Source organism: Mandrillus leucophaeus, unplaced genomic scaffold, assembly GCF_000951045.1.
Source record: "Mandrillus leucophaeus isolate KB7577 unplaced genomic scaffold, Mleu.le_1.0 Scaffold795, whole genome shotgun sequence".
NCBI classification, from domain to species: Eukaryota; Metazoa; Chordata; class Mammalia; order Primates; family Cercopithecidae; genus Mandrillus; species Mandrillus leucophaeus.
This window is the reverse complement of record NW_012108641.1, coordinates 1,237,280-1,263,974: the sequence shown is the minus strand read 5'-3', so window position 1 is coordinate 1,263,974 and position 26,695 is coordinate 1,237,280. Positions and strand designations below refer to the sequence as shown.

At 34.5% G+C, this 26,695-nt stretch overlaps 1 protein-coding gene across 1 annotated transcript; it reads right to left on the bottom strand.

Annotated features, from left to right (window-relative positions):
• Window positions 1-957: 957 nt before the first annotated feature.
• Window positions 958-23,605, bottom strand: GUF1 (GUF1 GTPase homolog (S. cerevisiae)). Its single transcript, XM_011967252.1, has 17 exons — window positions 23,227-23,605; window positions 21,463-21,574; window positions 21,174-21,322; window positions 20,818-20,898; window positions 19,620-19,697; window positions 18,717-18,800; window positions 15,988-16,052; window positions 15,292-15,495; window positions 13,870-14,009; window positions 12,601-12,724; window positions 12,046-12,178; window positions 11,181-11,324; window positions 10,231-10,364; window positions 7,427-7,528; window positions 6,217-6,336; window positions 4,544-4,580; window positions 958-3,111 (listed from the first exon to the last, which is right to left on the bottom strand). Exons 1-17 carry the CDS (start codon window positions 23,371-23,373, stop codon window positions 2,974-2,976), a joined length of 1,992 nt encoding a protein of 663 aa, XP_011822642.1. The 5' UTR covers window positions 23,374-23,605; the 3' UTR covers window positions 958-2,973.
• Window positions 23,606-26,695: the final 3,090 nt, after the last annotated feature.

The following is a 26,695-nucleotide window of genomic DNA, read 5'->3' as shown; positions in this document are numbered from 1 at the left end:
AAGCTAAAGGTACCTGTTGTGGTACATGGTTCACCAGTTATTTCTGTGCTTTAAAGGTCTAAAAATTCTCGTTTCCTGACCTTGATGTTAGGGGCTTACTTGAGGTTCATGTACTCAAGCTCCTCCACAAGCTGAGTAGCGGAAACTCTGGCCACTTTTATTCCTGCTTTCATTCCCTAACTCAGGAGCTAAGCTGCTGTTAGGCAAAGAACTTAGCTTTTTGAAGAAAGAAACCATTGAATCCCAGCTCTGTCTGTCAACAATGGTGACTTTGGAAAATAAACTCTGCTTCTTCCCCAAAATTTTTAAATAGATTGAATGAGGGAAGCATACATAGGTCAGCAGAGTGGTCGTCACATATTAAATTCAATAAATAGTGCTATTTTAATATTGATAACAGTGTTTAGACATATTTTAATGATTGCTAAAATCTTATTAATGTTAGGTCCTCTGAGGAATACACTTATAAAGCACACAACTCCAAGTCACTAAAGTCATCTGACTGAGAAAGTGGGACGGGGAAAGAAATTAAGCTTATGAAAATGCTTTTTTGTACTATTATAACTAAAACTATTTCCTAAAGAGTCATAGGTTAAAAAAAAAGTCTGACTAAAAAAGGCTAATATTGGTAAATTATTAAATAGCAAGCACACAGTACATATTATGTTCCAAAAACCAATTTGTAACTTATCCCTTGGCAGTGATAGAACACTTTGTTTTACAATTTTTTAGTTTCAAATACTGTCATTTTCAAAATACTGCTGTCATGGTCTTTCAGATTTCATCTGTTTTATCAGAACCTGGAAGGGGGAGGGAAGATACATAAGATGATAATGTATGTATCTAGGACTACATCTCAGGCTGCTACTATAAGTGATTTTAAGTAAATCTCTACTTAATTTATAATTAAGATGATTTCACAATAACTGGGAGCTCAAAATATCTGAGACAGCTCTCGTCACTTTAGAAAGTTTATTTTCCCAGGGTTAAGGATGTGCCCATGACACAGCCTCTGGAGGTCCTCGCCACATGTGCCCAAGGTGTTTGGGGCACAGCGTGGTTTTACACATTTTTAGACAGACATGACACATCACTCAGTATGTGTAAGGTGTACATTGGTCCTGAAAGGAAGGACAACTCGAAGAGGGGCGGGGGCTTCAAGCATAGGCAGGTAAGAAAGAGTTGCATTCTTCTGGGTTTCTGATTAGCCTTTCACTGAATATACAATTTACGTGTGAGAGGAGGGTAGGGGAATACTTACACCTTAATCTGGCTTAGTGAAACACGGGGCACAGGAAGCAACCATTTATGCATTTGTTTCATGTGAGCAGAAGGAAGACTTCTGAGTTCTGTCTTTGTCCATAAAGAATTTCCTTGTGAGCAAATTTTATCTTTGTGATTGTCTTCATTTAGGAATAAAATGGGAGGCAGGTTTGCCTCAATCAGTTCCCAGCTTGATTTCCCTCTGGCTTAGTGGTTTTGAGATTTTTTTCTTTCACATAACCTTAGTATAAAATTCATCCTTGACAGTGTTTATCCCTAAAAGGCATTTTCTTCATTCAGTTCATTCAAGCAAGGTAGAAGATAAAAATCAATGGCTAAATAATGTTATCTTGCTATAATATAGTCTGCACTCTGGTTTGTTCATTGGCTGAATAAACACGGCAGATGAGAGCTTTGGAGAAATACAGCCATTTAGGTGGCTCTGAAATCTCAAGTTAACTACTCTAAAATCGCTTCAATTATGAAATTTAGACAATAATTATTAAAATGTCATTAAGAGTTCCTGGTAATACCAAACACCTGTCATTTTACACAAATGCATTTTGAATGTCTGAAAGACAGCTCCTGCCCTTAATTTAGATGTAAACCATTTAGTTTCAAACAACCTGATAAAATCTATAAACATTTTATCATGAACTAGAGCAGCTGTCTAGTTAGTATGTTATTTGAGTTCTGTTTAATAAATGAATTCATATCAGATAAATTAATCCTGCTAACAAATATGACAAGGTGATTCTGAAAATCCTTTAACTTAAAGTAGATGGAATCTTAAGTATGCGGCCTTTTAGTGTCAGTAAGGAAAAACTGCACGCAACAAAATATAGCAGGTCCTCACTTGTTGAGATTCATGGAAATTGTGACTTTAAATGAAATGACATGGCTGGGCATGGTGACTCATGCCTGTAATCTCAGCACTTTGGGAGGCCACGGCCGGTGGATCACGAGGTCAGGAGTTCGAGACCAACCTGGCCAACATGGTGAAACTCCATGTCTACTAAAGATACAAAAAATTAGCCAAGCATGGTGGCGCACACCTGTAATGGAGGCTGAGGCAGGAGACTCTCTTGAACCCGGGAGGTGGAGGTTGCAGTGGGCCGAGACTGTGCCACTGCACTCCAGCCTGGGCGACAGGGCAAGACTCCGTCTCAAAAAAATAATAATAATAATAATGAAATGATTCATAAACCAATTATTTTTCCTCATCAATGTTATAAACCACTTAGAAGGAAATGTCATCATTCAAGGACCTGCTACGTGACATCTTGCTTAAAGTCACTAAGGACCTTACAATGCATTTAAGGACATAACTGCATTAAGGACTTAACAACTGAGTGTCTTTTACCTCTGAATATTTAATGTATTACCTCATTTAATCTTCACAACAACTTATGTAGGTAGTATATAATCTCTATTTTACTCAAGAGGAAACAAAGGTTAATTTGGCAAAGGTCACCTTACTAGTGAGTGGCTGGAACAGGTATCTCAGAACAGGCAACATGGCTTCAAAATCTTAAGCTCTTAACCTACCCACTCATTACTCCCTTTCAACGAAAGGCTAGTAAGTTATTTGAACCTGAATACCCTGAAAGTAACAAGCAAATTTTATAATTTTCATTCTGTTGTCAGCATATTACAAATTGCAGTGAAAAACAGATAGTTTTTAATGAAAATTCTTTGTTTTCCCACCAATTATTTAGAAGATTGTGTTTTCAGCACTTTTATAAAAGCATCTTTTGGAACTTCAACGTTGCCAATTTTCCTCAGCTTTTTTTTCCCTTCTGCTTGTCTCTTCAAAAGCTTCATTTTTCGGGTAATATCACCACCATACTGAAAAATATTTTTAAAAATTGGAAGTCTGAGTCACTCTAAAGAGAAAATAATCACATGATTACAGAGGCATCAGTACAATCTTAATAACCATACCAAATTATTTTCCATAAGGCAGACATCTCTCTAATCTTCCTAGCAGATCCTAATTTTACTGTCAAAGAATGATAAAGGCTTTAATTTGGATGGAGGTGAAGATCCCTAAAGAAACCAAGTATTATAATACGCATGTCAAGGAAGAATTATCAATCTCATTACTGCTTCTAAGCTTGGAATTTTGACTATTAAAGCCACAGTCTAATATAGGAAACTCTTAATCACATAGGAATAAATGTGCCAAAAACTATACTGAGCATTTGGAGAAAGAATTGATCATTCAATTCTCACTATATTTAAGAATAATTTTTCTTAATTTTTGAGATAGTGTTTCCCTCTCACCCAGGCTGGAGTACAGTAGCATGATCTCTGCTCACTGCAACCTCCGCCTCCTGGGCTCAAGCAATTCTCGCGCTGCACCCTCCCGAGTAACTGAGATCACAGGCATGCACCACCAGGCCTGGCTAATTTTTGTATTTTTAGTAGAGATGGGGGTTTTCCATGTTGGCCACGCCTGGTCTCGACCTCCTGGCCTCAAGTAATCTGCCCATCTTGGCCTCCCAAAGTGCTGGGATTACAGGTGTGAGCCACCAAGCCCGGGCAAGAATAATTTTTTTAACAGCTCAATAACAGCAAACTGGCAAAGCATATGTCAGGAGAGATTGATTTCAACTGTAAAATAAAGCCGGGCCGGGCACGGTGGCTCAAGCCTGTAATCCCAGCACTTTGGGAGGCCGAGACGGGCGGATCACGAGGTCGGGAGATCGAGACCATCCTGGCTAACACGGTGAAACCCCGTCTCTACTAAAAAAATACAAAAAACTAGCCGGGCGACGTGGCGGGCGCCTGTAGTCCCAGCTACTCGGGAGGCTGAGGCAGGAGAATGGCGTAAACCCGGGAGGCGGAGCTTGCAGTGAGCTGAGATCCGGCCACTGCACTCCAGCCTGGGCAGCAGAGCGAGACTCCGTCTCAAAAAAAAAAATAAAATAAAAAAAATAAAGCCATTGTTTTCAAAATCTTTCATTATATGTTAGATCAAGAAAACATGTTACCCAGATCATAGAAATAACTGTTATAAGAATCTTCCTTAGTATTACATAAAAGAACAATTTTCATAATTCTTTTGTAAATTTTTATTTTATAAATAAGATGAAAAAATATTTAAGGATATGGGCAAAATGAACCGGTTGCCATGGTCAAGCTGAAATTTACCTATTCAAAAAGAAAACTTGGAAAAATGTATAAAAACCAACAATAGAAATCAGTAAGCTTATGCCCCCTTTGATTTAAAACCCATAAAAGTTATAAAGTAGAATAAATACAACTAGATACATACACATTTTGCCAAAACATTTTTCCTATAGGCTTTCACACTGTAAAAGAGAAAATTTCGTTTAAGTACATAATTCCATACTGTTTAAAAGCACTTTCTTACCAAAAACAATCTCCCCTTTACTAGAAAATTTTAATGACAGTATCATTACCTATGTAAAATTTCCATAAGCATATTAATTAGATACTTCAAATGCTCTTGTATTTATTTTCATGTACTTGGCATAAAAGAACAAATTCAACATGTTTGTCAACACACATTAAGAAAAAAGGTCAAGGCTTGTGGTAGGCTTGATTAGGCCAAATTCAAGCATGATGTGACCTTGATTACACGAAATATATTACGTTATTTTTTACTCAATCTAAAAATACTGTTACCACTACTACTTCAGAAAAACAAAACATGTTTATTATCTTATTGCCTCTACTGAATGTGGATGGAGTGGCTAGGAAGATTAATATATCTATCCCACCAGTTATAAACTAATCTATTTCTGTAATGTTTGAGGAATTTCTAGATCATCTAATTTTGAAAATAGCACCACCCTTTATGTATTCCTTTCGAGAGAAAAACCTGTTTTTTTAAGGTATTCTCTCAACACACTTATGTTAGAATGAGCATTTGCTAACTGTCTTAAGTTGCACTTTCCAGGATGTTCCCTGGTTATCATCTCCACTCTGCCTGATCTCAGTATTTACGAAACACAGAATAACTAACTGAAGCAAAATTGTGTTAGGAAATGAAATGTATTTCAAACAGTGGGCCTAAAATTAACCTCAAGTCTATATTAACATGATAGTTGTATTTCCCCATTAGGTTTGAGTAAAGGTAGACTTTAATAGCAATTTTCAACTTTTCATAACTGAGGAGATACTTCCTGTTTCCCAGAAGTCTTAGTATCATTAAGGAAAGGAAATGGGAAGTGCTACAAGACACACCCTGCATCTGCTGTTACAAGCTGAGCAGCTTATTCAGTGTTTTTCATTGCTATTTTTGTTTTTTTGTTAAACAGGGTCTATGTTTCCCAGACTAGTCTCAAAGCAATTCTCCTGCCCCAGCCTCCCAAGTAGTTAGGATCACAGACTGAGCCACCACACCCAGCCAGTGTTCTGATTTATGTATTACATTTCCGTGTCCTATAGAAACTAGCCTATCTTCCATGTCTACTATAATTGATGTGAGGTCCCTAATCTAGAATGCAAATCCTAACATGGTATTGCCATTCCTTGGTTTATAACCTCCCTAGCTCTGGGGAAGTGGGGAAGTGATATTAAATACTTTGGGTTAAAAAAAAAAAAATTGTAATTTTGTCATTAGGAAGACAAAACCTTTTAGTTTCAGTTTCTATTAATTTATAATCTACCTAAAGGGATAAAACCATAAAGAAATTCCTTACCCGGGAAATTCAGTTATAGACATTCATATGAGTGGAAATTAAAACAGTTCCTCAAACCCATACATATTATACTAACTGCAAATCACATCACCCAATGGTGTTATATAAGTAATTCAAACTAACAGTCATTACTTAAATCAGAAAAATGGAGAGCACTATCGTACTGTTTCTACAAGTAAGAATAAAGCTTAGGCCAATGTTAAAATGTTCAATATTCTTTTACTTTTTAGGTATATCATTTCTGAAACTGGCTCAAGAACAAAAATCAATTTCAACTCACGTTTCTCTTGCAATGATTTTACTTCCAATAGCAGCTTGAATTGCTATCTCAAATAGTTGCCTAGGAAGAGAATCCTTCAGCCGTTCACATATGGCTTTGCCAATTGAGTGTGCTTTGTCTCTGAGACAGAAAAATACAACTGTTTATATATCCTAAATAAGAATATTTCAAGTATTTCTCTAGGCCAGTTGCATAATCAATGTAAAAGTGATCTCTTAAGGAGGTTCAAATGGAACTTACTTATCATAAATATCTCTTACTCTCTGAATCATGAACAACTTCTCTAAGAAAGCAATGTATGATTACAGGAAATTTAGAAATACAACATTAGAGAATAGAAACCGTTCTTGATTCTCTTTCCTTAGCCACTGAAAACGGTAAACATTTTGGAATGTTTATTTTAAACATATATCTTTCTAGTCATTTTTTTGCATATTTTTGTTATGTTCAGTGTTTATGATATATTCTACCCTCTTATTTAATAGACATTTTTGTCACTAAATACTACTCCACAAGTTTTAATGGCTGAAAATAACAATATGGGTGCTCTGTAATTCATTTTAACCAATCTGCTGTTTCTTGAATACGTGGGTTTTTTCCTAATTTTTTTTACAAATATAAAAGGGTGCGGTGGCTCACGCCTGTAATTCCAGCACTTTGGGAGGCTGAGGCAGGCAGATCAGAGGTCAAGAGATCAAGGCCATCCTGGCCAATATGGTGAAACCTCGTCTCTACTAAAAATACAAAAATTAGCTGGGCATGGTGGCACGCGCTTGTAGTTCCAACTACTCAGGAGGCTGAGACAGGAGAATCGTTTGAACCCAGGAGGCAGAGATTGCAGTGAGCAGAAATTGCGCCACTGCACTCCAGCCTGGTGACAGAATGAGACTCCCATCTAAAAAAACAAAACAAAACAAAAAAACTTGTTCCCAATTCTAAATCCATCATCATAAAATTTTTAAAACATTTTTTTTTTGCGTGGTAAGGGGAAACATTTCTATTACACTATTCTTTTTGACTATTATAGCTCTGTTCTATTTTTAGCAGTCCAGAGAGAAGTGTGGAAAAAGAAGAGAAAGCAAAGTAAGTAGGGTGAACTCTATTTTAATTACCTTTAAAAGTTTTTTAAATGCAGCTGCTCAAAAATAAGTGAAAAACATATCAAAAGTGAGTATTTTCACATTCCATGATTAGTTTCTATTCAACTTACTTGTGTACAACAGTTACTAGCTCCTCTACAGTATTTCCATTCAGTAGAATATCCATTTTCACAAGTTCTGCAGTCTGGTAGCCTGCATCTTCGTAATCAAAACTAAAAGGAAAAAACTCCAAGTGATAAATATTACACTTCCCAAGAGATTACTTTTTTTACTCTTTACAAAATGTCTACTTTCTGCCACATTACACTCCCCAAAGAGATCTAACTTTCCATCAAAATATTACACATACAATTTCTTGTGAATGGATCTAAATGTTATCTATGTTTATTAAATCAAGGGCAAAAACAAGGGGAATATGTTTATAGGGGAAAGGGAAATAAATTGGTGAACCTGACAAAGAAAAGGGTTTATTGAAAACAAATATCATGCCTTCCCATGTTCCCAGCAGCTGGCAGGCTTCAGACAATACTATATATTAATGGATCATTTTCAGATTTATGAGTTGGGTTTCTGTTTAACTTTCTATTACCAATGACAACTCTATGTTTAAATAAATGCTATGACACTCATAAAATGCCATTAATAAATGAGACCTTTGAATTTCCTATTTGGCTCTTCAGTTTGCACCTCCCTTCAGAGGGCTTTTGTGAGGATTAAATGAGTTAATACATGTAAACCACTTAGAGCAATGCCTAGTACATAATACATGTTTAAACAGAGCCAAACAGAGCCTAGTTTAGCATGCAAATAAGCACTTAGTTTCAGCTGTTACTTTTAACAATGTGGTCAAAGCTTGCAATGTTAGTCAAAACAGGTATTTAAATGTTTAACTTATAAAACTGAAGTCTAACAAGAAAATTTCAATTATAGGCTTACAAGTTGTCCCAATCACAGACAAGAACATGTATACTCCTACTGTCTTAATTTTAAAACAACTGGTGCCTGGACTTGCAAAATTATGTTTGGTTTCTAAAGATTTTCAGCAGAAAGGTCATAAAATGACAATAATACACTCTATTAACAGATTCTTTTCAGAAGTATTGTTAAAATATTTTCTTCAGAAAGCATCACTTATTAAACATTTACTGTATGAAAGATACCATGTTAAGTATCCTATAGAATACAAAGCAAATAGGAAGAGAAAAAAACAGACGTGGTCCTTAACTTTGAAGTTGTTACAGCTCCAGCTATGTTGTGGTCCAAAATATTAAAAATCTTAAAAATTTCTTAACTCATTTTTTCAAAAGAAATCATTATAAAAATTGTGTTTTCTTTTTCCAAGGAGCCCAATCAATTCCTAACCTCTACTGAAAACACAGGTATTCTAGTGTTCCCTTAGAATGCAGGAAACACATCTGCAATTCCAAAAAGCTACTGGGGTTATGGGTTGAGGGCAAATGCCTGTTTGATTAGACACCACTACAGTTCTTGTATAACACAGGACTCCCTGCTCTGACCTAGTTGCAGTTGATTCTTGCCTCCTGGTATGAAATAAATTTTTCCCTGATCTTAATTCATAGCCTATGATGACTTTCTGTTAAGTGTGGAATTGACTGCTTATGTAAAACATCCATCTTGAACATAACAATTACCTTAATGCTGGAAGCTGGAATATTTTATTTTTATGTAGTTCAAAAATCACGTTCTCTCATTAAATTCAAAATGTATTTAAGTTTCCAAATGAAAAGGGTTTTTAAGACCACTTATAATTCAGAAAGTAGTACCCAAATGCAAACTAAAATTGACAGACTTCTGTTAAAAATATTTATAAACATTAAACCTAGTAATCTTCCTTTCAACTCTAGTAATTTTAATATGCCCCCCAATTCATTTCACTTTAAATTCCACAGCCACTTACTTGCTCAAGGTCTTGTCTGAAAGAAGACATAAAAGAAAAAAAAAACAAACAAACTGGGTGACAAAGTAGAAAAAAATTCTCAATACAAAGGAACATGAAGACTCCTTGGTAAGAAGAATTATATATGCTAACTCTCTTCACTGACAAGATGATTAAATAAAGTTAAAATTCCAAGTCATTGTAGCATGTTCGTTAAACACTGAAATTTGTCTCTGCACGTTAACATTAATATTCATGCACTGTGTGGGAGTTCTATAGATGTCAATGTTCATTTTTCCCCTTTTGCTTCCCCATGTTTCATATCTATTTTCTACTATATACTATCCTGTAACATAAGATTTTAGGGCATAGTGAGGGTATCTAGAGTGATATGCCCCAACAACAACAACAACAAAAAAAAAACAGCCTCTCAGAATGCCATGCCCTGAGTTCCTTATTTGTTATTTAATAGTAACTCTTCTTTCATTTTTATCTGGCTTTTCTCCATGTACTCCTATGAGATACACAATGGTTTTCATGATGTGGACAACCTGGTCCTGGAAAGACTAAGTTATTAAAGGGTTCACTAATGGAGGGGCACACTTAACATTTTTTACAGACTGAATATGCACTTTTATTTTTCAAATGTAAATAGATGCTCTTGAGATTGCATAGCATACAAATACATTTTAAAAGTGCCACTGAGGTTACAGTAAATTTTTGAAATTAGGTCTAATTCTTAACAGACAAGGAATACAACTCTTCATGAAAAGGGGAGTAACTTTTTTTGTTAAGAGAAATAAAAGTTAGAAAATAAATCAAAGGAAGTTTTTCTCCTATAAGCAAATCACAAGTAGTCTGTAACACCTGTAAGGTTGTTCCAAGTCATTTTAACCTTAGCGTATGATTCTCAACTATCTTCAAGAAAGCTGAAATTACTAAAGAATTAGTGTACTCTTGCTCATCAATATTTCAAAAAAGTTGGTCAGGCATCTTAGGTTCTCATTGATTTTTTACCTAGCATATCCAGAAGATAGGGATTTCAAAGAGTCATAAAAATCTACCACAATTTCATTCAAAGGAAAGAGATATTTAAGCATAACTCTATTTTGATCAATAAATATCATATTCTTCTGAACTGCTCTTCGAGCCTAAAAAGAGAAGGGAAAAAATGGGTTTAATGATAACCTACTCAAATACTGAGGAATAATGTATTTCTCTAATGGTCTAGTAAAAACTTATAGGCAGTATTTATAATCCAGGGTGAAACATTTTATATTTCAATTACCTTAGGCTTGCTATCAAAGCTTTTAATCTTTATCTAAGAATTTTATCTTTTAAAATAAACACTATTTCATTTAACAGTAAATCAAATGTAACTACATATAAAGTCAAAAATCCTAATTTCTTGTTTTATAAATAATTAGGTCCAGAGAAATTAAAAGTGTAAGACCAAGATTACAATCTAGTTTTTAACCTAATTAAAACTCAAGTCATCATTTGACACTTTCCAATATGTATCTGAGTATTTCAAATAAGTATTTTTAAAGAATATAATTACATACCATTTGTGGATTAAATCATTTATTACAATGTGGTGAGAACTAAAGCAAAACGGGAGTACCTTCAAATTTATGGTCCTTGAAGTACTATAATCATCTTTCAAACTACTCAAAAAGGCGAAAAGAAATTACACATTTAGCTAATTATCAAATTTCTTTCCTTTGGGCTAAAATATCAAATCAGTAAATTACACAAATTATCAGAAATATTTTTCTTATTTGAAATCAAAATTTTAAAAGTATATATATCTGTATCTATGTATCCAGACACAGACATATATATATAAAAGAAAATCTCTTTAAATTCAGTATGCTCAGCAGAAAGAAATCTTTTAAAACAAGTTGGAAATCACTATTTCAGAGGACTAAAACCTAATTTTGTATTAAATTGTATTACAGTTATACCTCGCAAAGCATCATTATTTTTCCAGTGTATTCATCTGGTGTGATAATAGTGCCCAAAACAACTGGCTCCAAATATTCTGTTACTTTTGATTTATCAGGGAATTGTGCAGGATTGATAATTGTAATTTCTTTTTCTCTATATTCCTAAAAATTAGAAAAATCAGCAATACTTAAAAAGAAATCTTAATATAATGATCATTTTTCTTGTTTGCTTTATATTTTAAAATCTCTCCCGCTAAAATCATTTAGTATTAATAAGTATTAGTAAACAATATATTCCAATTATTGATATTTACTAAACATATTTCATGGACCATTTAGAAAAAGTATGACAAAAGAATACATTTTAACTTGACATTTAGAAAACATTATAGTTTAATAGTTAATTTTGTTGGAAAATATTTCGATTGCCAAAATTAGTATTTGCTTAAAATGAACAGATTGCCACTTACATGGAATACAATATTGTCTTCATCACTGATTTGAAATTTAAAATTTCTCAGTCACTGGAATGAATGCTTCACTTTTTATGAGAGAAATTACTTATGACCAAAATTACATTTTGCATCTTTGTGCTAGAATCAGAACATTGTTTTCACGACTAATTTTACTTTTTACTATCAGCAATAGACTAGTTTTGATAATGTGGAGATTATATCAGGTTAAGAAAAATACTGCATAAATTAGTTTTCAAAAAAGTTCTTCATCATTAGGCATAGGGTAATTCAATGTTTATTACTACTAATCAATAAATATTTAAAACTTAATCAGCTACTGGTATAGTAAAAAGCTTCTCCTACATTGTATATACACACATTTATTTTTTCCAAGAGACTAATGCAAAACAGTACTAAATACTAAGTACCTTTATCAATTTTGATGATGAAAGTACAGCTTTATATGGAACAGTAGGAGTTGTTAAAATAACAGAAGCATTATATTCTTGCTCCAGTCGCTGGTTGAAAACTTCCATGTGCAAAAGTCCAAGAAATCCTAGCCTGGGGGAGGAAAAGATAAACCCCAAAATGTTTATGCCCCATGGGCTTCATTTTTTTTTTTTTTAATGAACATATTGTTATTTTAAGGGAGGGATGGAATTGAGTCAAAGAATTTACAATATAATTAAATGCTAGCATAATTTCATTAAATAAGATTAAAATCTTCCACTGGAAATCTATTTTAAATTACTATAAAACTTACCCATAAAATGTCAATCCACAACGTGAAACAGGCAGATAAAAATTGTTTTTGTCCACTTTACACTAATATAAACTTATTTTCAGTAAATGTTCCAGAACAATGCACCATTTTATACCTCCCGTACTTGATACTTTAAAAAAACCTCCCTTTCTTATAAAAATATTTTTAAAATATACCATTTATACCTTTCTTTCCTATAAAAAAAGTGAATGAATCTTACCTCCAGCCAGCACCCAGAGCAAGGCTACTATCCCGATGAACTGTCACACTGGAATCATTTAAAGTTAGTTTTTCTATAGCACTCTTCAGGTTGTTATATTCAGATTGGTCTACAGGATACATTCCTGGGGATACAATGATTTCTAATTATCACGTGATAAGCTGCCTCCAGACCAATCAAACCACATGTGTAGTGCTGCCAAGTTCCAAATTAGTCATTTACCTTTTAAATTACTTTCTTGTATTTTATGGACCAAAATACTAGTTTGCTAAAAATTTATGATAATTTGGTTTCAAAGTATCTTACAAGTCATTAGTCTTAAAGAATATACACCTAGATTGGCACTCCAAATAATGTTTTCAATGTTTTTGAAAAACTACAGGGAAAAGAAAAAAAAAAACATGGGAATTAGGCCTATTAAGGAAACACATTGTAATTGCAAAAACAAAAGCACAAGACATCCCACAACCCAAATGAAACTTTATTATTAGATAAAAATAGGAGTAGAAATGAAAACTATACTGCACTCTCAATTTTCTAAGGCAGATTATCTACTTAAAACCATAGTTAAATTTTGCTTTTTGGTATTTACTTACAAAAACTATGGGAATCACTACTGATTCTCTTTCATCTGACAACTCTGAAGTCCTCTAAAATCCAGATGACTGACTTTGCCTAAAGGTAGGGGTAAACAAAGTTCCTAATTCCCAGTGAGAGAGACTGTAGGGCGAAAATCAAGGGTTAGATACTCGGCACAGAGTAACCTGATGACCTTCAATCAGGTCTTCCTTTCTCCAAAGTAAAGGAAGTAACAGATTCTAAAATTATATATACTTGAGGCAACACCATTCTCTGTCATGTCTACATGAGTACAATACAATATTAAAGAAACTCTATCGAAGATGAAGATATTCAGTCAGTGTCTAATGATAATCAGTAATAAGAACATCCTAATTAAAAAATGTTTCAAATATAATAATGAACTCCCTAGAAAAGTAAGAAAAATTTATATTACTGTATTCTATACATCACAACTTCTTCCTTAAGAGCTTATTTCTTAACACATCCTAAATGATCTCCCACATATAATTTCATCATACATATGAAATTATAAACTGATAAACGGCACAAAGAATTAAGTGAAACAATAGGCTGGAATTCGTGGTTATTTAACATAATCAGAATGTGTATTTTTTCCTTAACTACTGGGACAAACTTTTAGTTTAAAAATATCATGGCCTTCAACCTTTGAATTTGTGAGCTCCTCACCTGCAAATACCATTGGTTTCGCTGATTTAAACCCAGGCAAGGGCTCCACTGGTTGCTTATGTAAATACAATGTATCTCCTATTTGCGCTTCAGTGACATTTTTCATCCCAGCAATCAGATAGCCCACCTGTCCTGCATATCTAAATAAAATTATTATATGCAAATATTTACTGCTTTAATGTTTCAAGCACATAACTCACAATTAGTTCTACCTTCCCAGGAAACTATCATACACTTTCCAAACTTTCCATACACTTTGAAAATAAGTGCTCCATATCAATTATCAAACTCTGAAGCTTGCCAGCAAATGAACACACCAGGTCTTACAATCCATTAGACCTCTCTACTTATAAACCTATCACCCTTTTCATGATTCTGCCAACCTTTGCAATTTAAACAGCAGTTTCTAAAGTATATTGTAAATACAGTGAAACTAGTAAGTACAAAAGCATTACAATAAGTACACTACTTGTGATGTCTTTTATTAATGAATTGTGTTGCAAATGCTTTAACAATGGAAAAAAAGGTAACTTTTTATCCAAGAAAAATGTGAACTCTGAACAAACTGGACATCTGATGTTCCTCCTTTAGCAAAAGAACGAATTCTGAGTTCAGCTGTAGTTTAAAAAAAAAAAAATCCCTACAAAGGTAAAATAATTTACACTTACAATGAGCTTTAAGAACCTTAAATGAAGATGTGATAATGTTCAGTATATATGGCAGAATATAAATAGATGTTAAAATATTTCAGTAAAATAAAAATAGACTTTGACTCAATATAGTGCTGTTTTTAGACATACAACACTAAACACTCAAATGTGATCTGATAGTCATCTGGTTCAATAATTTCTACAAATGAGGAAACAGGACCTTACAAAGCTCAAATTATGTATCCAAGGTCATGTCTCATCAGTACCTGATATGGAGTAGGCACTCAATAAATAGTTCTTTTATAAGTCAATTCAGATGTGTTTTTCTAATGCACACTACCCTTGCTAATCCCACTCCCCAAGAATTTTAATCAAGGTTTTACCATGAATTCCACACTAAAGATTTATTAAGGTTTCTGTTATACCACCTTTACAATGGAAAATCTAGTTATGAAGAACTGTCAAAAATGATACCCAATATGGGTGGAGGGAACTCTTTCATTGTCTCATCAAATGTATCAATATAGGATCCAATCTACCCTTGATCGTAAACCTAGTTATAATTAGTCATTTAGAATAAAAAAAGTATCAACTGACATTTCTATTGTCCTTCACCCAAGATTCCTTCTGACAGAGCATTTACTGTATAGTTGCATTAAATAGTTTTTTTTAAGTTATCAAATGAGGATCATTCTAAGACTACCAAGTTGAGAAAAATGCAGAAACAGAACCACATACAAATGCATTTTAATTACTAATGCAGATTACTTACAATTTATGAGTTGGTTGCTCATTAGGATTCAAAACTCCTACTTCACTAACTTCGTATGTCTTTTGAGTATGTGCAGATACAATTTTATCTCCTTTGGAAACCACTCCGTCAAATAATGCTACATTGGCTATCACACCTCTATACTGGTCAAAGGTGGAGTCAAATACCAAAGCTCTCAGGGGATTTTTGCGATGCACTTTAGGGCTAGTAAATATAAGTAAAAAGTAAATACATATATACTAAATTAAAATCTTAATAAAATTCCTGTTTTCAACTTAGATATTGTACTTAATTTGAGTTCTTGAGAAAGTTTGATACATAACAGCCTAAATAAAAAGACCTTTTTATAAAATATATTAGATTTAATAACCTCCAGTTTTAACAAATTATTTATAAATATATTTGTTCAGCTTAAAGCAAAGGAAAATAATTGCCAATGTACTGAGGTATATTTTATAATGATTGTCATGAAAAGACCTCCATCAATCATCTTTGCTTTTTCTTTACTTTACTGTACTTGCCTTCTCTATTTTACTGAAAGCAAATAAATTTATTCTCACTCCCTGCAAGAATATTTGCCACATCTGTTAAGCTAAAATAACAGTTCAAGCTGATAAAATCTTTGAACTATTAAGCATAGACAGTTTTTGAACTATTAAATAGAGACAACTAGTACAAAAATCACCAAATACTCACGGGGGAATTCTTTCAATAACTGCCTGAAGAACACTCTCAACATTTGTTCCAAGTTTAGCAGAAATCTAAAAAGATACATGTGAAAAATATAAGCATTTAAAGTTGACTATACTTTTCTATCTTGATGACCTGTGACTTATGATCAGAAGGAAGAAATAATTCCAATAGTTATCAATTTGAGAAATACAGCAAAAGGAAAAGAACAAACCAAACAGTATATTGACAAATACCTCTTTTTCTATTATAATTGGGTAGTTCTACAGTTCTAGAATTGAATTACAAGAGAGTCCTGATTATGGCACTGAAAGAGGAATAGACTAAGAGTTCAAAATCTGGGTAACAATCATATCTCTGCATTGAATGCGTGTATTTCACCAGTATCTATCTCCTTGAGTATAAACTCTATCGTCTAAAAAATGAAGTGATTATTCACATTCTGCCTAAATCTCAAGGTTGTTGTGTGAATAAACAATGTATGTGGATGGCATAAAATCATAAGGCATCTTACTACTAACTTTACTGTTCTCACACCAGAAAAGCAAGCCAACACTCAAACCACATGGTATGACTGACCTTTTTCACCAGTAATAAATGGACTATCTCTGAAATCCTGATTTCAAACTTCTTACCCTTCCCATTCTTTAGACCAGGAATTTTCAGTTTCAGTCCTACTGACATTTTGTGCCAGATAATTCTTTGTTTTGGGAGGCCGTCCTGTGCATTATAGGATGTTCAGCAGCAACCAGGGCACCTCATTTACCCACAAGATGCTGGTAGCATCCTTCCCAAGATGTGAAAACCAAAACTATCTCCAAATATTTGCCCAGGGGCAAAACCCACCCAACACTGACAACTACTGCTCTAGACTGTAGCACTTTCTTTACAACAGTCCTTAACTTGTAACTACTGAATATACTACTTGATGCTGTCCATCAGCTCCACCCTCCACTCCATTTCTATTATTTCCCAGATGGGACTCCAAGATCCATCATTTACAATCACTCTGGTTCATCCACTTTCTATTCTCTCCTTATTAGAGGCAGCTGGCAAAACCTCAACCTTGACTGCATCCAATTATGTTTTTTCTATGCCCATACACAGAGCAGCTTAACATTACCAGAAAAAAGAAATCAAATGAACAGTATGGTTCATTTCTTGTATCTGACAGCAAGCTATCTTGCCTCTGGGCAGCCGTGCTTCTTATATACTTAACTCCAAATCAAGAAACATCATTTAATGCAATGCAGATTTTAAAATTAAGGTTATTTATTAATTTTAAAGTATGAAAATGGAGGTTGTAGACAGTGCTCAGTTTAGCAATGAACTGTTATGTTTTATGGGTTATGTTGTTTCCTCCTGGATCATAATCTCCTTTTCATATGGATAGTTAATACTTAAGATATAATAATCTCACATCTGGGCTACTATTCATAGCTGGATTCCCTGTATCTCTTCTTATACCTCTTTGATCCATTCTCTGTAAGGCTACCTGAATTTGTTTGTTTCTCTTGCTTTAAAATCCTTCCATTGCCTCAGAATAATTTTCAAGCTCTTTAGCACAAGAGTCCCAGCACAACTTGATTCCTGCATACCCCTACAAAGCCTTCTCATCCAATCTACCTTTCTGATCAGTAAACATGCCAAATCTTTTCTAATTTAAGTCCTTTACACACGCTCTTTTCTATTCTTGGAATGCTTTTCAGAAAATTATTCATTCCTCCATGTTTCAGTTTATCAGAGACGCTTTTGCTAAGCTATTCCATGTCATAACATCTCTCTAAGAAAAAAGACTTTTCACTGTTCATTATGGTATTTCACCTAGAATAATAACAATTTGTCAAATGAATTTCCTCGACAAACTTTATCCTAGTCAATAATTCCTATGGTTACTTCTTTGTTTACTTATTTATTGACTGTTTGCAGAAAGTCTGTCTGTCTTTACTTATTTATTGACTGTCTTGTCTGTCTTGTTCACTGCCATACTCTTAGCTGGCATATACCAAATAAGAATCTGAATGAATTTTATTAAGATTAAAATCAGAATAGTTAATTGCATTTTAATATAACACAATCCAAAATATAAAACCATGTATAACTTGCTCTTTTGAAAATTAAATGAGATTGAAAGAAAAACATTACAGTGCTGCGCTGACATACTTTACACTACCATGTAGCGTAGCAGTTTGGCAGTGGCTGTCTAACAAGCAAATCATCATTTGAAAGGTAAACAAAAATTCAAATTTATAATGGTGGCAACTTTGATATAAATAAAATCCATTGTTTCCTAGCACTACTATAGCTTTTTATAAAATAGGTTTTTGTCAGTTCCAAGAATTATACATACAAATGCCTTGAAATTAGTTTGAACCTGCTCTTCAAAGACAGTATTTCCACTGGGCAAAATGACACACAAGAAATACCACAGGGAGTTTCAGAAGGCCTGTGTTTTAGTCCTGGCACATTGGCTAACTAAACCCATGATCTTAGGAAAGTGATTAAAACCTTTGCGCCTCAGTTCCTTTAACTACAGCATCACAATAATTTCTGTATGTCCCAACAATATAAAAGGGACTTTTGGTAAGGATAAAAGGAAATTAATAGTAAAAGAAATTTGCAAAACTATAAAAAAATAGCATATAATGTCAGGTTATCAAATACCATGAAATTTCACTTAGCCCAATTTCCTGTGACTTTTTTCAAAGTATAATCTTTTTAGGAAAGTATTTTACCTTAATACATTCATCACTTGGAATATCAAACACTTTCTCAATTTGGTTTTCAACCCTTTCAGGATCAGCATTCTTCAGATCTATCTTTAAAAAAAAAATCCATTATGTGTTAGTATACTAAGGATAAGATGTATTATGTATTAACAGTATTCAGAGGTAGTTAAAAGCTTACCCACTTCAGCCTAACTGACCCCTCTATGATATTTTTTCAAAAGCAGTAAAATAATCTATATATTAGCAGTACAATTTAATAACCATGATTGAAAAAGAGAAGTTAGGTTGCAGAGCATGCAAAAAAACTTTAAGCAGTTAGCTACCCAGGGCAGCAGAAGAGATCAGTAGTAATTTATCAATTAAGCAGCATGTGAACTGATTTTAAAAGTTAAATATAACATTAAGTCTGACAACAAGCTGTCCTACCTATGGCCTTCTTTTAAACTTAACTCCATTACCAATAAATATAATTTAAAGCAATGCAGATTTTAAAATTAAGATTCTAAATTAATTTTAAAATATGAAATGGAAGTTTATAGACAGAGCTCAGTTTAGCACTAAATTGTCATGCTTCATGTGCTGTATTGTTTCTTCCTAGATTATAAACTTCTCTTCTTTTCCTATGTATGGTTTAATCGGACAAACATGTTTCATCTGCTCTGCATTCCTTCCCTACAGAAATGGCCCTCAGTTACTGTAAGATAATTCAGGGGAACTATCTTCTCAACTCTGTGCAAGGGTGAGTTTAAGTTGCACTTCTGTTACATACAATTCAAAGAGATAAATCCCACCAATATATTTAATAAATAGCAGGAGATCCCTCATATAATAAATAGTACAACTGACATTTAAACACTAATTGTATTTTTAGAAAGTGAAATAACAACACTGTTGTCTCATTGTAATTACCTTATTTATAACTGGAATTACCGATAGCTGTGCTTCAAAAGCAAGAAAGAAGTTTGCTACAGTTTGGGCTTGAATACCCTGAAAATATCAAGACACAAGACACTGAGATGACCATTCTATTATCTATCACAAAACTTGTAATTTAAGACCATTCCACACATCTTCATCAAGAGACTTTGCATCATGCTAATAATAAAATTAAACAAAATGCCAAGTAGCTACCCTTCATACTTTTCTCTCCAACTTGTCTTTGGGATCAAAATGAAAATCGCTGATGGTAAAGCAATAACCACACCAAGTAGAGTAAGCCAACAGTCTACTAAGTTTGAGATAAGAAGCCTTTAAGGAAAGGTACAGGGCAAATCAACTATGATAGCTATTTTTCCATGCATCTGAATCATTCTCTGTAATAATTCCTTTCAGTTCAGAAAGATTTATTGGAGGGCCTTTTCTGTGCCAGGAAATACATCAGGCACTGGAGAAACAAAAGACGTAACATGGACTCTCAAGGACCTCAAAGCTTAGTAAAGAACACAGTCATCAAGGCAGTTTATAAAGCCCAGTACTGCCTATATAAGGTCAAGATTGACCTTCCTTGATGGGATCAGGAAAGGCTTAACACACCACCACCACCACCACTAAAAAAAGTTGGGTTTTGAATGAAGAGTTTGTGAGAAACATGTATCAAAAGCTTACTTTAGTATATTCACAGCTCTTATATGGTCATCTGCTGAATGTTTTTATGGTTTACACCACAAAAGAGCTTAGTAATGCTACTGATTTTTTAAAAACCTAATACTTCCCAAATTATTGCCTTAAAATCACCTAAAATGATCTGAAACTAATGATTTATTCTTAAGATCTGCTAAAAAATGGATATAGAAACCTCAGATTAAGAAATGCGAAAGTTGGTGGGGTTTTTTGGTAAGATGCATTGATAACATGATGTCACACTTCAAAAAAAATACAACAATCTTTTGAACAATTCCAATTTAAAAACTAGTCAATTCCAGAGAATGCTTTAGTGTAATAATATTTCAAGTTAATAGGATGAAACCATATGATTTTCAATAAGTAATAAATCTATTTTTCAAACACAAAAATTCTATTTCCAAAACACATTTTAAAGAAAAACTCTTGAAACAACCAAATAGTCATGTCATATCACGTCACATCATGCAAAATGAAAAATGCCTACCTCATTTGCATCAACCACAAGTAAAACACCCTGGCAAGCAGAAAGTGACCTGGATACTTCATAACTAAAATCAACATGGCCCTGAGAAACAAAAATATTGATACCTGTAAATCTGAGGTAGTTTTTTAGGAAAGGGCATTATGTCAAATTTATTGACTTGATAAAAGTTGTTAAATACTCGTTTCTTTTTTGTACCCTACACTTTTGAAACAACTGACACTAACACAAGAACACTGAGAAAACAAAAAGCAAAGGCAGATGTTTAATATTCAGTTCAAAAATTAAACAAGGATCTGTCTGCACTACTGACACAATGTTGACTTTAATAATACACGCAAAATTAATATTAAACTTACCGGTGTATCAATGAGATTTAAAAGGTACTGCTTTCCTTCACAATTGTGAAAAAGAGATGCTGTCTGTGCTTTAACAGTGATTCCTCTTTCTCGTTCCACTTGCAATTTATCAAGAACCTGCTTATTATTCTTTGTTTTATCAATTGTCCCTATAAACAGAAACACTTACTGATATTTCTCTGGGCTTTTAAAAAAAAGAGAATATTACGTATAAAATTAAAATTTAAGAGTAAAAGTAATTCTCAATAACTCGCAGCCATCAGTTAAGTATGTAATATAAATGAAATACCTGTAAGTTCTAGGAGCCTGTCAGCTAAAGTACTTTTGCCATGATCCACATGTGCAACGATACTGAAATTTCTAATATTTTCAACAGGAAACCTAGACATGTCAAGTTTTTCCTAGAAAGGGGAAATACCACATTTAAGAGTATAAATTTTGCATACTATCAAACAAGTATAACAATTCAAAGAATATTCTTTTAATCGTTGAACAATATCATTTCTAGCATTTATATTGTTTATATTATTCTTCTAAGAATAAAGACATATATGGTTAAGTTCATATTACAAGGAACATCAGTTTAATAGTCAAAAGTAACTATACAGCTAAATAATAATCCCTTAACATTTCTACACCATTTTTAGGGCCAACCAGGAACTGAATTTATTATCGTGAATTAACTTAAGATACCTAGAACTTCTAAAGACCTGAGAATACCTTGTCCAGTAACTTTTAAGGCAACGGAGCTACAGAAAAGCTGAAAGAAATCTTCTGCTCCTATCACACATTTAACCAGGAATCAGATTTATTTAAAAATCTGTGTTTCTAACTGAGCCTCAAAATTTTATTTTAGATACAATTTTGCTACTTTACAGCTTCTCTGGTGAGAAAGAAAAACAGATGACATCCAACAAAAGACTTTCACTTAAAACTTAAAAATATTTTTAAATGGAACTCCTGGTTTTAAGTGTACACATCTTTAACGTTTTTACTAAAACACATCACAAACTGCTAGAAATTGTTATCAAGCAAAATATACCATTTTTTGTACTCTAAACATTTCTTTCCAATCAACTCTATATTTCACAATCAAAACCATAAAATTAAAATGAAATATAAAATTCACAAGAGCTTTAAGTTTTTTTTATAACAGCCTCATATAAGACAGATAATAAAAGCACAATTATAGCTGAAAGTCTGTCCCCCCCCACCAAAAAAAGACCAATTCTGATGTTTGCCCTGTAGATTTTCTTTCCCTTTAGTTCAAAAGGTAGAGAATTGCACCATCTTTAAAACCGTGAATTGCAATATAAATCCATTTTTGAAACCACAGGCATATTAGGGCCAAAGTTGATTAATTATAAGGTTTTGTCTTTCTGCCTACTTACAGCTTGCCTTCAGTCACCTCACTTTTCTGCCTAAACTGTATCCATTCACAATTATCAGAGTTGTTGAACCTCCCACCCTCTCCCACTAGAGTCAAAAGTACACAGGTTTGCTCTGGCTGAGGTAGAAGGAAATAATAAAACTACAAAGACAGACAGAGCACTTCCTGCATTCTAGGTATTAGTCTAAAAAAGTCCACTCCTCAAATCACACAAATCTCACCAATTAGCCACTGGATGTTTGATTTGTTCTGCATTCAACAAATGAAGGAGGAGAGTGACAAAGTAGTAACTTGCCCAGGCCACATAGCTAGTTAATTTACAGGAAAATGGACGTTATATTAACATTTACTAGCAACTTTCTCAGCAGACTTTTTAGGAGCATTAAATAGATGAATACCCGCAAAGCACTTCGACCAGTGGCTCGCGTAAACAAATCAACATTTGACACTGCAAATGAGAAATCCTACGAAGTTAGTGACTTGCCCAAGGTCACATTAGTGAACGGTAGAGGGTCGGGAACCTGAGCCGTGCTCACACTCTGCTCTGCCTCCCTGTAAGCAGGATTCAGAGCTAGTCCCAGAAAGTCCTACACATTTCCAAGATCGCACGGGGTACTCCAATGTTTTAAAACATGGCTATATCAGATTCCAGGGGGCAGTCACCTTGAATTCTGCGGAGCTGTAGACCCTGCAGGTAGGCCAGGACTCTGGAGCAGCCCCAAAGGTCGGCGCGGGCCCAAGCGCGGCCCCAGTGGCCCACCGCGCGAGAGTGCGTGCGCACCCCCAGCCCCGACCCACGAGGGTCCACATGACCCGGGCGACGGAGGCGTCAGGAGAGGGTACCGACAAGCAACAGCAACATAGCCCGTTTGTTTTCAAAGGTAGCCCGGGTAGGGTCCGGTGGACAGGACTCAAACAGACCCTGTGAAGCGAAGACAATAAACCCCGGATAGCTCTGCCCAAGTACCAGCTCCGGAAGCACCCCGAAGGCGCGCCGCAGCGCGTCGCAGCTTCCTGACGCCTGCACGGCGCACGACGTCGTGACATCAGCGCGTCTTGGCGCCGGACAGTGGAGTGGTCACGTGAGTGGGGGCTTTCAATTAACCCTAAAACGCAGTGTGCAGGCAGAGTATATATTAGCTTATATTGTCTGTTGAGTGCTGTGCCAATTCCTTTGCATTGTCTGTTTCTCACTACTGCCCTGTGTTGTGTGTTGTACTGTCAGTTCCCCCATACTACGTCAGGAAATCCGGACCGAGTGACTTGCCCAGGAGGTCGCAGTTGGGGAGCTGTCAGCCTGGAGTGCCGCCCAGGCAGTCTGATTCCCCAACCAGGAGCGGAGGTCTTAGTCCAGGGATAAACGATGCTATTATTAGCACAACGTTGAGACTTAGCCTTCTACCTAGTGTCTAAATAATAATGGCACTTTTAAAATCTGAGGTCGAAATATATTCCCCATGTTGTCAGTGACTGAGCTAATCTTGAAGTGCATCTGAAAGGAAACGGGCCATAACATTGATTGTAATAGTGAAAGAAAAACTTTATCTAAATGACACAGTGTCCTTGATACCATGTCTATATCTCACCTAAATCTATCTTGGTGCCTCCACAGGTATTTGTCCCACACTTTAGAAAACCGCAGTATCTTATAAGGCTGATATTACAATATTTCCCAACCTACAAACGGAAAAACATATTTATTAGAAAAATGCTGAGCTCCACTGTGTCAGGTTATATACCAGCTCTGGAAACTCAAACAAATTAACCAAAATGTCTAAAATTACATCATAGATCAATGCAAAAATTATTTGAATCCAATTTTTTGGAAACTAAAGCTCATGTCTTGCAATATCTTTGACAGCGTAAGTTTATTATTCAACTTGAGAAGAAACAGGAAGTATCTTTTCTGGGCTTTGAAGGATAGGCAGTTTTTTGTTTTTACCCAAGGAGATAAATGGAACTTAAGCAGAGGAATAATCAACAGCATAACACATTTTTCTCAGTTCCCAGTACTATTCTACATACTTTGTATCAATTCTTTTGATCTTCACAGAGCCCTCTATTGCTGGCCCTTTTAATATCTGTTTATAAGATTTCCAAGAAAAATGTGGCCCACGCTTTTTAAATAACTGCCTAGAGTCACGGTTAGTGATGAACCGGGACTGTGAGTCCACACAGCCTGTCTCTAGAGCCTGCACCTTTAACCACTCCATTAAACTCGGCTCAGCTGAGCAAGGATACAAGTGAGGAAAAACACACAATATATTGGGTTAATAGTCAGTAGAGAACACGGCCAACATTCAGGACAGTGGCATTTTATTTGAGGCAAGGATTTCTGAAGAGTTCAAATAATTTACAAACTCATAAATCAAGACTCAGTTTCTCTGTAAGAATAAATATATAATATGGAGATTGCACTCCTATATAGTACATTAATCCACAACTATTGTATGGTTTCTATATTTGTAAATATACTGAAGGGAATATGAGTTTGCTAGGGCTTCCTAGGGCTTCCATGACAAAATACCACAGATTGACTTGGTGGTTTAAACAATAGACATTTATTTTCTCACAATTCTGGAGGCTTAAGAGTTTGAGATCAATATATCAGCACAGCTGGTTTCTTCTGAGACCTCTCTGTTTGGCTTGTAGATCAGTACCTTCTGTTTTCTTACAGGGTCTTCCCTCTATACATGTCTCCTAATTTTCTTACCAGAAATAAGTGGAAGAAAAACTTTATCTGAATGACACAGTGTCCTTGATACCATGTCTATGTCTCACTTAAATCTATCTTGGTGCCTCCACAGGTATTTGTCCCACACTTTAGAAAACCGCAGTATCTTATAAGGCTGACATTTCTGATATTTTTCTTGTCAGAAAATTATATGCTTTCTTTAGAGCATAATCACACAATATTTAAAAAGGTTCTCTAGTATTGCTGTTAGGCTGCTAAAATAGTGCCACCGTGTGTCTGCAATATAAAATACATCTTTCAGTTCATTTTTGAGTCATCTTTGATTTGGGCCGATCCTAATAATTTTAAATTAATTTTCTCATTAAAGACCCTATCTTTAAATACAGTCACATTCTGAGATACTGGGGGTTTGAACATCAACATATGAACATGAAAGTGTTGACACAATTCAGCCTAAAACAAAGGAGTAATAAAAACAATCTATAAATAACTATCACCTCTAAATTCTTTTTCAAAGTTAATGATATTGTGGAGCATTTTTAGCACTAACAATACCATTAATAAATGATTAAAGTAGTATCACATTAGCCATTTAAAGCACTTGCACAATTTTAGCACATAATCACACAATATTAACAAAGGTTCTCTAGTATTGCTGTTAGGCTGCTAAAATGGTGCCACCGTGTGTCTGCAGTATAAAATACATCTTTCAGTTCATTTTTGAGGCCCATTTTTAAATTATTCTGAGTTTTTTAGACTTTTATATTTTTTCAAATTTTGAACATAAAAATTGGATCTTTACCAATATTTTCATATCACACAATAGAAAGTGTATGGGGTAGAGGAGGAATCACAGAAAGAAGAGTTTGTATCACTTTGTGAAGGGCTTTGAATGGGGACTTACTAGTTAGTATTTCACCATTAATCTATGCAGAAACCATTGTAAGGAAGGAAATAACAGTTTTTTGCTCTAGGGGGCTTTCTCTAACAATGGTGTATAAAATGGATTGAAAAGAAGTCAAGTAAGGTCCTGAGAGTCAAAAGGAAAAGAGAGTATTTTATTTTAATAATCTAGGTAAGATACAGTACAGTCCTGGGTGAATCAGTGGCAGAAAATGAAGAGATGATTAGTAGGCATTTTGGAGACAAAATTAACAAGATTAATTTGATGTAGAGAGAGGGGTAAGTCCAGGATAACTCCAAATTTCATCTTAAGAATGCAACCTTGAGCTGTTAGAAACTATATTAGTGTTTGTTCAAGTCTTTTGATATGTGTGTAGGGGTAGGAGAGGGGAGGATGTGGATGAAATCAGTTGTGCTGAGAGTCTGTAGTTTTTATAGGCCAAAGTGGAGGCTTTGCCAGTAAAAGGGATCAAGGAACCTGGCTATAGTTTAGTCAGGAAGAGTATTTTATCAATCTTCCTATTTCTCTTATAT